The following is a 13,926-nucleotide window of genomic DNA, read 5'->3' as shown; positions in this document are numbered from 1 at the left end:
AACGGACCTACCTCGGTTGCAATCGGCAGAACCCAATACCATGCAGTTAATTTCGGACCACAGCTCCTCTCTCCAACCGGTACGCTCTACTTTCCCTGGCATATCTGACTTAGTGTGGTGTGACGAATTGACTGGTACGTTGTGCCCATTCCTTCCTAAGCCCCTTCAACGCCAGGTCTTTGACAAACTACACACATTAGCACATCCCGGTGTCAAAGCTTCCACCCGTCTGGTAGCTGAACGGTTTGTCTGGAGAGACATGCACCACGACTGTCAGTCTTGGGCAAGAGCATGCATGTTGTGTCAACAGAACAAAGTTTCCAGGCACACTTCTCCACCCCTTGGCTGTTTTGCCCAACCGCCAGGCCGGTTTCACCATGTTCATGTCGGCCTCGTAGGCCCTTTGCCCCCCTCCGAGGGTTTCCATTACTTGTTTACAGCTATTGACAGGATGACTTGGTGGGCTGAGGCTGTGCCTATTCTGAACATTACCTCTGAGACAGTAAGTCGAGCATTCTTAGATTCGTGGATCTCTAGATTTGGCTCACCTGTTTACCTCACCACTGACCAGGGGTGACAATTTGAGTCTTCAGTTTTCTCTGACTTATGTAAAATGTGTGGTATTGTCAAAATTCATACTTCTGCATACCACCCCCAAAGCAATGGGCTTGTCAAGTGATGGCATCGCACCTTAAAGTCTGCCCTGCATTGCCATGGCGCACTATGGACAGAGGCACTGCCCTTCGTGCTTCTTGGCCTTCGTGCAACTTTCAAGGAAGACCTCAAGGGTTCCGTAGCCGAGGTTGTGTATGGCCAACCTCTGGTTTTGCCTGGAGAATTAGTCACTCCCACCCCACTTCCACGGCCCTCTGAACTCCCTTCACTTCTCGAGCGGGTGCGCTTGCACTGCAGCAAAATTCAGCCACCACCTCCGGCTGCTCATACACCTCCGCGCGTGTACGTACCGTGCACACTAGACTCTTGTGAGTACGTGTTTCTCAGAGACATCTCAGTCAAAGCCCCGCTTCAGTCGCCCTACACAGGTCCTTACAAGGTCGTCAAACACTCTGAGAATAACATGGATCTCCTCATAAAAGACTCTGTAACCAAGGTCTCACTCAACCGAGTGAAACCAGCTTTCATTGAGCCTCAGGTGAACCTCCCTGATTCTGCCCCTATTTCTCCCACTCCTGCTTTGAGCAGCCATGCATTCGGGTATTGATTCTCTACCGAGCACTGCTCCTTCTCCGCGTTCATCTAATTCGAGTGGCCAATCTTTTCGGGGCTTCACTCCTCGCAACCCTCGAAGTCGAACTGCCAACCAATTGGATTCTACCATTGTGTTACCATCTTCGTGTGACAGCTCTTTGTCACGCCATTCAATGCACGCTGGCTCCTCATTGCCTTTGGTCATGCTCCCTCGTCTGTCAGCTGATCGCCCAAGGTTGTCTCCTGCGCAGTCCAGTGCACCTGCCACCCCCCTCTTAGCAGATGCTTCCCCCCTGCCATGGCTTTCCCACACCTCCCTGCCTCCCTACCATTACTCGTACAGGTGACACCCAAGAATTCAGAACACATGTGCACCCTGATGACATACATAAATTATCTGTTGTTGTAGATGGCGATACGGTGTGTGTGGTACTCGCGTGTGACAATGTTGAGGGAGGAAGTGCAGAATCTCGGGTGGTGCGCCGTTTTAAATTGAGCAGAAGTGCTGCGTGTGTCAATTTGCGTGCCTTCGTTAGGCCTTCTGGCAAGGTGATTCTCCGGCTGACGAAGTGCTACACCTCCACTCCAGAAGGGGGGGGGGGGCTATGTGGCATAGAGTGCCATAAATATCGATATTTGTTCTGTGCGTAAGTGTGCTATTTTTGAGGAGAGGGCTTTGGAGAGGATGTTGGACGCTAACGGCAGTTAGCCTCCGGACTTGTATCTGTGTAGAAGCTAAGTGTGAATAAATCTGTATCTGAGAGAATACTAGTTGTTTACCTACAACTATTCCATATTCCCTCACATGCATATTAATGGTAACACTTTCAGTGTTTGAAACAATGGTTTACACAACTGTCCAAATCTGCTCCCCTTAATAACTTCCCACTCCTCTTTTTTTTCCTCCTGAAGATCCCCCAAGCTGCTTGAGAATGTGCTCAAGCCATACTTCAGATCTGCATTGATATATGCACAGTCAAATACTCACTAGTGATGCTCATTCGTATGGCCTTATAGGTCCCAAAAAATGTAACAGCATTTGCTACCCAGCATGGAATTGATGTATTCAACATTTGTCCCATTTTATGTTACTCTGTATCCAAATACCAAGAAACTTTGTTAGCTTTTTATTTACAATGGGTTAATTTTTGATGGTAATACCAAGGTAAGGCAAGGTGTTATGCTGGCAGCTATGAAAATTTATTGATACTGTTTTCCTGTTGCTTATTATGAATTGATTTATTATAAACCATTTACTGAATTGACTTGTAGTTTGCTACATGTTGGATATTTTCTTTTTTTGCTGCAGATACTGATAATGCTGTATCATTAGCAAACAGAGTTGTTTTATGTGAATCAATATCCACATCCAGATAAGAGACATAAATCAAAGAAAGAAGTGGACTCCATACTAACTCTTGAGGTACCCCAACATGACTGAGTGTTGTTCTGATAAGTATTCTGAGACTATTTGTCATTTTATTTCTGCTTGTCTGTTGCTTACATTTTGCTTGTGGTTGTTAAGAAATAATTGAAGTCATTCATTTCATAGGTCGACAGTGCCACAGTATTTAAGCTTGTTTTGTTGAGCTCTGTGGTTTACCATGAACAAAATGATTGTGTGGTGTTACTGCCCTCTGGCACCCCACATATATCAATTCAGCAGATTATGTATCTCTGTGATGAAGATGAGATGAAATGATCAGAAAAATACTAACACCCAGCCCCAGGGTGAAGAAAATCTCTGACCTGACTAGGATTTGAACTCAGGACTCTGTAATGTAGAGGCCTTGATGCTTGTCACTAGACTGCAAGATCATGAAAAAAGCTTTTGTTTTCATCAGTTACTTTCAAAACATTGGTTATGCACTGATGAACAGTCATCTCAGTTGATTCACGGTTTCAGAAAACAGATTGGTAGTTCATTACTATTCCATTTTTGTTTATACACCTTACTAACTTATTGAACACTAATTTTTCAGTAGTCTAGAAAAGCAGGAGATAATTGTAATGTGGCAATATTTTGTCACTTTATCTTCCTTAACAACTTTGAAAAATAGAAATTACTTCTGACATTTTTAACACTTCTGGAAATATGAAACAAAATTTGTGACAGGCAGTGTCATTGACAGAAGTAGAGGTAATTTGAAGCATGAATCAGGAAAGAGTCTCAACACCCTTGTTGTACATGCTGTATGTCAATGACCTGGAAGAGAATATTACCAGCAATCTTAGACTTTTCACAGATAATGCAGTCGTCAGCAATGAAGCACTGTCTAAAAAAAAAAAGTGCAAGGATAGTTAAGGATAGTTAATCTGCCTTAAAGGCACAGAAAAGTGGAGAAAACTATTATCTTTTTACTACAATATCCAAGAAACACAGTTAAGCTTAGCCAACTCATACAGATACTTCAGTGGAGCAATTTGTGGGCACATAACATTGAATTATCACATAGGCCCAGTCATAGATAAGGAAATGGGTAGACTTTGGTTCATTGGCAAGATACTGGAAAAATACAATCAGACTGCTTACAGATCATCTTAGCATACCGCCAGTTGTGTGGGACCTAGAAGACTTGAAGATATATTCAGTTTCTTCCCCAAAAGCACAACAAAAAAATTAAAGAACCATTATCAAGTGAAGAATCTAGAGATATTTTTCAGCGCTTACACATCAGTCCCATAGGGAATATGAAAACAAGATTAGACTAATTATTTCAGTCACAAAGGTATCAAGTCATCATTCTTATTGAACTCAGTTTGAGATTGGAACAGTAAGAAATCCTGAGATGATGTACCAAATTAAGCACACTTTGCCACACACTGGAAATCTGTTTTCAAAGTACTTATGTAGATGGAGATATGTAGATACCTTATTGCAGTGAGCAATTACGTAGGTGAGTGATGGGCTCAACTATATTTTGGAAGGAGAACTGTAAGTTTTACTTGGTGCTGATATGCCATCTGTCCCAATGAGTATGTGGTTTTTTGTTCTTCGACAGCATGACCATTTTCTCCCTGCTGTCGTGAGCAACAGACTTTGATAATTTACAAATGCTGATCTTGATTTGTAAATAATACTGGAGAATGAGTTCAATAGCATGAGAACAAAGGTACAGAGTCATTCTACTAAATTATATAACTAGGCTCTGCCTATAATTGATTAGCTGTCAGATATCTGGTTGAATAATATACACTATTTTGTGTTTTTATTATATTTTTTCTCTGTGTTTGCTACACAAATTAAGACTGAAAATTTCCAACTACCTCCCATGAATGTGAGGAAACTGAGACTAATTCTATTTGTAGTTACAACATACCAAAGTTTGGTTTCAAATGTTTTAATGTGGTAAAGATTTCAGAACACTTAAATGATAATACACAACAAAAATGATGAGTCAGGCTAGAGACTGTGCCAGCCATTTCTTGTATAAATTTTCACATCTCCTCAGTGAGAAGTTAGCTGCTGGGATAAAACTGCCCTATTGACTGTAATTTATGACATAAACCTGTATTTGCCAACTCTTGTTGCAAATCACACTGAAGTTCGGGATGAAAGTAAACTATTATTGAAATATATGTCTTATTTCTGACACCAGCACAGTTGTGTGTCATTTACTGGATTGAGTGTTAATCTTGACTTTTTTGTGAGTTCAAAGTTTCTGTTTGTAAATTACAAAATCAGTAAAGACTGCTAATTTTTGTAATTAGAGCCTACTTAATGCTGGGAAGACTGTACAATTAAACGTTGAATAATTTTTGTGGGGAGTTACACCAGAAGTGTTTACTACCTTCAGAGTCCAGAATATTATGATAATTATAGCAGAAAGCATGGATAAGGATTTATAAAGCATTCTTTGAAAAATTAAACTGAAAAACAACCTTGCACCACTTCCTAAAACATTAATGTTTGTTAAACAAAATGTGACAGATAATGGTGGTACAACAAAAATTCATTATTTATCATGAGAATCAAGTAGTCAGTCATCATTTCAAGCATTTGTTCTGAGAATGTTAAGCAATTTCCTTAATCATTAGTTTTTTATTGTTGAACCACAGCCACTGAATAAGTGTAGAAGTTAAAATTATAATGAAGTATTTGTCTTACTCTCTGATAGAAGCATAACAAGCATTTGTATCAACTGGCTGCTATAAACAAGATTCTGTTTTACTTTTTCAGTGTTTTCTGGCATTCTAAACAGCAGAGGATAACCTGTTGACTTTCAGTTTAGAGCTGAACCTGTTTCTATGAAACTTATGACCCATAACAAAATTGTACTATGGCATGAAACATGTCCCATTTCACTTATACTGAAATGTTGGCTGAATTCATGCTAAGTTACAATGCAAGAACCACAATTTCAGAAACAAAATCCATGGTATAGGCATTTTGTTCATACAACCACAGCTGCTTAGCTACTATGTGACATTGCATAAATTACAATGTCATTATGGAACAATAAGAATGTCTGTAATACATGCATTATTATTAAAAAAGTCAGAAATGTTTGCCACATCCTATACAATATTTTGCTGTTTTTAACATGTAGGTTGAGTTTTGAATGTGCTCTATAGAAACAAAATAAGCTGCCTACTGCCTACCTTTAATGATAGTTCATCATCAATGAGTCTATAAAATTATTTTATAATAGCTGTGTCTTTGTACAAAGTTTTAAATTCACTCATTACACATTCCTGCATGATCTCCCACTGTGTGAGATTTAGAGAGCAGCTCACATAAATGAATGAATAATCTTAGAAAGACAGGCAGTACAAACTGAATATGATGTTAGTCCATCTGCCAAATGCCTGTGTAGTATGCTAAACAGTAGTGCACTTAACCCCAGAAGTCTCAGTCTGAAGGACAAAATTTTGCAGTGTAACTATGCTACCCATAGTCTTTGAAATAACACAAGTGTTTTTGTGCTTATAAGATTCTCTCTGCATTGCCTTTAATAAATGGTCATGTGGTGTTAAGAAATTGCTTACTACACCAATTTTCACAGTCGTCACTCTTTCCAGCAGTTTGCTGCTGACTTCCATTTTCTCATTTCCTGCAATTATTTCTTCATTTTTACATACCTACCACAACTGTAGTCCTTAGCAGTCTATGTATCACCTATTGCAACTCATCATTTCCTGCAATATAACCTACTAGAGTTTCCTCTATTGCAAAATGTTTTCTTAAAAGACTTGTTAAAACAGGATTTTCACTCAACATGGTTATTATTTATATCAACACTTTTTTCCACATAAGAAATAACAAAGAAGATTTCATTTTTGAGTGCATGGACACTCATTTTCTGTTACTAAGCTTTACTAGTGCCACATTACGTTAAAATTATTTCATACTTATGCTACTTGCTCATCAAATGTGACATGTACCTATACACAGAAAGTACTCTGCAAAATGAATGCAGCATTATTCTTACCTCAAAGTGATAAATGGATTACTGAGGAAGGGTATTCATATCAACAGAAAGCAATACTGCTTAATGTTTTCAGAAGTATCACTTCTGCCCATCAATGAGTATCTCATACTATGCTTAGTAGTTTTTTGATGAGTCTACTGGACCTAGAGTAGGGGACAAAGAGGAGTAGTGGGAAAAGGAAGAGAGGAAGGGGAGGAAGCAGAATTCAGGCCGAGATGTCCCATGAATCCAGTTGAAATCTAGCATCTTAATTCTGATCTTAAATACAATAAAAATTAAATGACAATGAATAAAGTTTTATGTATTTTCTTTCATTCTCACATTATTGCATGCACTGTAGATGATCATACTTCATCTGTCTTAACAGTAAAAATTCACGAGCATAGCACACATTAACTGATATGCTGCAATATGACTACACTGCTGAAGCTGAAGAAAATGAGAGTAGGCTTTTAAGACATTTTTATGGTTAACAGCAATTAAAGTTGTCATCTTACTAAGCAGTTCTTTGAAGAACTTATCATTTGACATAAATAAGCGCACAAAAATATAAAAAAATGATAAGCCTGTTATGCATCCAGCATACATATGGGTAACTTGTGTAAGTGAAAAAATAATGATTCAAAAGTATTTAAAGTAGTTGAAGTGGCAAAAGAAGATTTTATGTAATGCCCTGTACAGTGAAGTGTAAATTCAAAATAACGGAAGAAGTAAAGCTGATGTAGTTCTGTTTTTACATAGCTCAAAGATGTGATCTCAGAAACTACTGTATCCTGTGAAGTAATCTCAACTGGAAAAAGAAAAAAAATTATATGAATTGCAGAATAGTGCAGAAGTAAACAGCACAGTTCCTGTGATTTTATATAACTGAATTTTAATTGTCAAATTTACTGCAAATAAAGCAGATGTTAGACTTAGTTTAAAGCTGTGTACTTGTTATGGAATATAGTAGGTTATCAGATGGATTATTTACAACTAAAATTTAAGAATACATTTTAATGAAAACATTTTTAAGCAAATACTCCCACCACAAAAGATCTAAATTACAGCTGAATTTTGATGCAACACTGAAAAACCAGCCATGCAAGCCACCTAATGCAGAAATTTTGTTCTAAAATTCTCTGCTCTTCTTCATTCCTGAGAAAGAAAACATGCAGATAGCTTTTTGAAAGAGTAGCTTCCACTACTTACTCCAATGCCTTCCTGATGAGTGAAAAATTTGAGAGAGTGTACAAGAATAAATGCAGGGTTTATTTAATATGTAGTTTAGATATATTTTAATTTTAAACAGTTATGAAATTTCATGAATTTGTGTCTGTGTGTATCAAAAATAGACAAAGAATAGGGAATTTGCTGTCATTGTGACTGGGTACTGTTTAAAATATATCACAATGAGTATTTAAAGCACTAAGTTCATACAGCACTGCAATATTCTCAGATGTGGATGATATCATTGTTCTGAATAGTTCACTACAAAAGGTTTTCCAGGCTGTATGAAAGAGGCAGTAAGGGACATAGCCATTATGAATGTTAGATTATAAATGAATAAAGGTTGTTTTGATAACTGAAACGAAAGAAGTGACTTTCCTACTTGATACTATGTATTACATTTCAAACACTAATTAATGAAATACTATACAACAATAATTAAACCTTGACATCCACTTTTGATATTTGTCCTTATGTTTCTGCAGAATAAGCTAATTATGTCAACCACATTATAGAGAATTTCTTCCGTTCTGTTTGCTGGATAGTCTCTCTGCACAATTTCTATTACATAAATCAAATTTAATGGAATATCTTTTTTGAAACAAAAGTGCACCTGAATGGGAATCCAGTCTATACCCCTGCCTTTCTTGTGTTACACACTTCATCTTCGCAGACATGACTGAGAATGCAAATTCACAATTTAGATTCCGTTAATACCTCTCCAAGTTTTTAAACTTTACTGAAACTTTCCTGAGTAGCTTACTATAACTGTCTCTCTCTTTGCTTGATGAAGATGACAGAGCTCTATATTAATTTTATGTTAACAATTTCCTCTATCTTGCTGTCCTTTTTTCCTGTTTGTGGTCTCACCAGTAAAATAAATAAAAGTATTGGTTTTATTGCATTTTGTTTTAAAGCAACTAGTACCAGTGAGTGATCCCTACATGTAGGATAGCCCAAAATGCACGTGATCTGAGAGACTTATGAGTACCACCTAACAGTGGAGTTGCAACCTATCTCTCTCTACTTATAAACTGTCTTTGACAATTGTTCAACACTGTGTCTTTTTATATAGTAATGCAAGTCTCCTACATATTGCTAATCACACAGTAACAGTTTGGATTGGTGCAAGCTGCCAGAGATAACAGTCTTGTGCATGTGAGGTGTGCTTGCTTGTGTGAATGTGTGTGTGATTTCTTTTCTGAAGAAGGCTTTGGCCAAAAACTAAATGGGTGACAGTCATTTCATTGTGCCTGTCTGCAACTCACTGTCATCTTTATGGTGAGAAGCAGTCTACTGTTTTCCTAACATTGTTGATATTTCAATTTTGCATTTCCATTGTTTGTTTTAAGAATAGCTTTTGCCTACCATGCAGATAATCTGTTGCATTTAGGTATTTATCGTTTATTCATGTGTATGCCCTTCTCCACTTACATTTCCAAAATAAAACTTTCTGGAATGGTTTTCCAAAGCCAATGAAGTAATTACAATGTTTATGCAATAATTTTCCTTTATTTTAAATCACACATGAATGCATATCACACTAAATACATCTATGATATGTATCACTTGTATTTAGATAAAAATTCCACAGTTAATTACTGATGAAGGGTAATACTACTTTCCATAAATTAAATCTTGATACAAAATACTACTGTGCTCTTAGCAGTATGTTAAAGCATAAAAACAATATCTGGCATGTGAGCCTCATCTACTGTCTGGTTAGGTTGTCACTCTGCCTATGTAATTCACCAGCATTCCCTCACACATTTCTCAGTTGATTTACATGATCACATAAAAGTCTCAGACTTAATCGTAAATGAAGTTTAAGGTTCATCTCAAGTCCATACTCCCATTATCAACTTAACAGAAACTCCATGATGGAAACAACAAACAAAGAATGAAAAAAGCTAGGCAGACAAACACCTACAAATGTAAACCTGAGCATTAGCAATAAAATTCATTGCAGTCCAAAAATTGTGTAAGGCATTAGCATAACTGAACCACTTTAAATTTATAAGTAATTTTCAATAACGCATGCAATTATATTTGGCCTGAGGCTGAATCAAATTACATAGACAGTCATCAATTGTGAATGACTTGATATGAGTCTACTGCTAGGAGACACATACATGTGATGATTAGTAAGAGAATTTTATGTAGCCTCTGGGGAAGAATAATTCCACAGGCTGTTGAAAACATCTGATAAGTGAAAACTGGTTCAAACTTTTTAATATCTTATGCAACTTTCTTGCTGTAATAAACTTTTGTTAAAATAAATTAGCTCATTGGTAATGTTCATCAATAATGAGGTTAACATGGACAAAGGGACGAAGGATTTTTTTTATTTTTATATATATATATATATATATATATATATATTGATGGTTTCTGTTTAAAGCAGTTGCTATTTGGAAGGAGAATGAAAATGACTTGGGTACTAAATCAGTTGTTAAAGTGGTGTTCTACTACAAAGCATGTTCATAAACCACAAAGATGAGTTTGTGCTGTAATTAACAACAGTTTAGTGGCACTCATTCAGCCAAGTTGACAACTGATTAGTTCTTATATTCACAGAGACAGGTGCCCAGTGGTGCCTACAGAGCTGCTAAATAATATGGAAGGTTCCACACTTACCCCTATCATTTTTCACATGGGAAATGCTTGTGGCAGGGCTGTGTCATGTATGGGACATACATTAGGATAAAAAATGGTGTGTACAGGGCTTCACAATATTATCATTGGCAAAGACCAGGGGGAGGGAATTTTTAATGTGGAACAGCTGTTGATGTTGAAATGTGGAGCATGGAAACTATCAGAGAAAAGGAGATTAATATCCAGGAAGGTACACTATGTGACCAAATTTATCCGGACACCCCCAAAAAGATACATTTCTCATATTAGGTGCATTGTGCTGCCACCTATTGCCAAGTTCTCCATATCAGCAAGCTCAGTAGTAATTAGACATTGGGAGAGAGCAGAACTGGGCACTCCGCGGAACTTACGGACTTCAAATGTGGTCAGGTGATTGTTATTTGTGTCATACATCTGTATGTGAGATTTCCACACTCTTAAACAGACCTAGGTCCACTGTTTCTGATGTGATAGTGAAATAGAAATGTGAAGGGACACATACAGCACAAAAGCGTACAGGCAAACCTTGTCTATTGGCTGACAGAGACTGCTGACAGTTGAAGAATGTCGTAATATGTAAGAGGCAGGCATCTATTCAGACCATCATACAGGAATTCCAGACTTCATCAGGAGCCACTGCAAGTAATATGACATGAGGTGAAAAAACTTGGATTTCATGGTCAAGCGGCTGCTCATAAGCCACACATCTCGCCGGTAAATGCCAAACAACACATCACTCGGTGTAAGGAGCATAAACATTGGATGATTGAACAGTGGAAAAATGTCATGTGGAGTGACAAATCACTGTACTGTGTGATCTGATGGCAGGGTGTGGTTATGGTGAATGCCCGATGAACATCATCTGCCAGCGTGTATAGTGCCAACAGTAAAATTCAGAGGCAGTGGTGTTATGGTGTGGTCATGATTTTCATGGAGGGGGCTTGCCTCCCTTGTTGTTTTGCATGGCACTATCACAACACTGACCTACATTGATGTTTGAAGCACTTTCTTGCTTCCCACTGTTGAAGAGCAATTTGGGGATGGCAATTGCAACTTTCAACAGGATGAGCACCTGGTCATACTACACAGCCTGTGGTGGAGTCATTGCATAACAATAACATCCCTGTAATGGACTGCCCTGCACAGAGTCCTGACCTGAATCTTGCAGAACACCTTTGAGATGTTTTGGAATGTTGACTTCATGCCAGGCTTCACCGACCAACATTGATACCTCTCCTCAGTGCAGCACACTGTGAAGAATGGGCTGCCATTCCCGAAGAAACCTACCAGCATCTGATTGAACGTATGCCTGCAAGAGTGGAAGCTGTCATCAAGGCTAAGGGTGGGCCAACACCATACTGAATTACAACATTACCGATCGAGGGTGCCACGAATTTGTAAGTCATTTTCAGCTAGGTATCTGAATACTTTTGATCACATAGTGTAGCTCATTAATATGAAAAGGAACTATTGAAACAGATTTGGATGTTAGGCTGGAGTTCTTCAGGGAGATTTGCCTTAGAAGAAGTGCAGTTGGTGCAGATATCATAAATGAATCTGTAGCACATAAGTAGTTTAATGTATTCGGTGTATAGCTATTATTTCTCTAGATGTCTGTAAATATGTTGACACGGGAAAGGGCCATGTAAGCTCACAGACAATTTTACAGAGGTATTTCTTGACTTAGCTTCCAAAGGGGGAATAATTCAAGATCGTAATTTTGTTGATGAAGCAAATTATGGAGGAGTTAATGTGTTTGTCATCAGGATGAAGTTGGAAAAGTCAGTCTTTAACTGCAGCAAGACTTCAAACATGATGAATGTTGGAACAGGGTGATTTAGTAACAACGGTGATAAGCAATTATTCTATTAATAATTATACATGAACTACTGAAAGAAAGTGGAGAAAGTGATTAGCATTTTAGGTGTAGGAATGCAGACCGTGATTAGTACATTGGCGATACTGATCAGTAGAGACAAGGAATCTTTCTTTGCGATAATTTTAAACTGGTTGTACTGGAATGATCAGTAGGAAAATCACTGAAGCTGCACTTATGTGGCTGTCGGAGCAAATAAGTGGTTAATTTATGGGGACAGAGGTCTTATTCATGTGAATGTGATCATGAATAAGTGAGTAGCTCTTACAATATTATGTGTCATTAAATTTTGGAGCTATTCCTCCTTTTAGACATATAGAAATGACACTTTGGAAAAATCTAAGAATGGTTATCATACGTGATGCAAAGTTACTGAATAGACTAGAATTAGATGTGAACTCATTTATAAGAGCTTTAAAACTGGAGAACTGTAGTGTATATTTGTTGGCATGAAGACTCAAGACAAAATGTGAACTCTTGAGTAGTGATACATTGACTAGTTAGAAGTTCTTTGACATGGAGAGCAATTAACTTGTGAACCTGAATTTTCAATTGGATTGTGGTCTGTCAACTTTTACAAGAAAATTTCTTTCCTTCAGTTATATTACAAGAAATTTACTTTAATGTTAATGTTTTTACCAGATACAAGTGCATGGTTTTGTCAAGATTTGAAAATTGTTGCGGTCAACATTCCAGATTGGTAAATCATGCTATTTATATTATGAAATGAAAACCATATTTGATCATCTGCCAACCTTAAAACAAAATTTTTGTCATTACACTAAATGAATAAAAACCAGTACACATATTCTACAAAATTTCTGATTGAATGTCTTGTTTTACTTAGTTGTAACAGTTTTCTGCCTTCAGTACCAGCACCGTCACAACTGCACGAAGCTACATGAACCCGTAAGTACCTTCCATTAATGATGCAGCCTGTAGTGTCTGCCTAGTCATAGGCCTCAAGCATGGGAGAGGAGTTATCAAATAAGAAACTATGTTTACCAAAGGAAAAAAAAAATCACTGAAAGCACAGTAATCTGCACCACTGAAAGCAGCATTATGTTATGACGTAGCTGACAGTGAAGGCAGTGGGCTGTTATAACAAGGATAAAGACATTTGGTCTGATATTTTTTGTACTATGTGGACCAGTTTTATTCACCTTATGTAATCTGGTAAGATTTTTATGTAAGTTATGGGTCCTCAGATGGAGATGAGATAATACAAAATAGGCTGTCTGTTTCACAGTGTGAGCAGCAGTGTTAAATATTGTGGCTGAATTTGATTGTAATAACTTCTCCAGTATCACACAAAATATTGTCAGTAACTGTGCATTGCATAATTATTTAATGACAGATGTTTTCAAAGGAATAGAAAATGTATGAAAATTATGCAGCATGACAAACTTCATGATATTCGTCACATACCATTGTGTATCTCCTGATAATTCGAGGAATGGCAATGGCTGTAATGCTTTTTTACAACAAGGAATTCAGTATTACTAAAATGAAATGATAATGGAATTTGTTATTGTAATAAACAGTAGAACATGTAAAGAATAATGG

The 13,926-nt window shown here is 37.4% G+C and overlaps 1 protein-coding gene across 2 annotated transcripts in view; it reads right to left on the bottom strand.

Moving 5' to 3' along the window:
* The window catches only part of LOC124619434 (calbindin-32), a 747,279-nt gene that overhangs the window by 39,979 nt on the left and 693,374 nt on the right, over positions 1 to 13,926 (bottom strand). The window contains exon 9 of one of the 2 annotated variants that reach the window (XM_047145810.1): positions 7,833 to 7,844. The exons of the other annotated variant lie outside the window; for it this stretch is intronic. Coding sequence (XP_047001766.1) covers positions 7,833 to 7,844 — 12 coding nt within the window. The remainder of the gene's footprint in view (positions 1 to 7,832; positions 7,845 to 13,926) is intronic. 2 annotated transcript variants of the gene reach the window in all.

This window comes from Schistocerca americana, chromosome 6, assembly GCF_021461395.2.
Source record: "Schistocerca americana isolate TAMUIC-IGC-003095 chromosome 6, iqSchAmer2.1, whole genome shotgun sequence".
In the NCBI taxonomy this organism is placed as follows: Eukaryota; Metazoa; Arthropoda; class Insecta; order Orthoptera; family Acrididae; genus Schistocerca; species Schistocerca americana.
The sequence above is the reverse complement of the archived record's forward strand: the minus strand, read 5'-3'. Positions and strand labels throughout refer to the sequence as shown.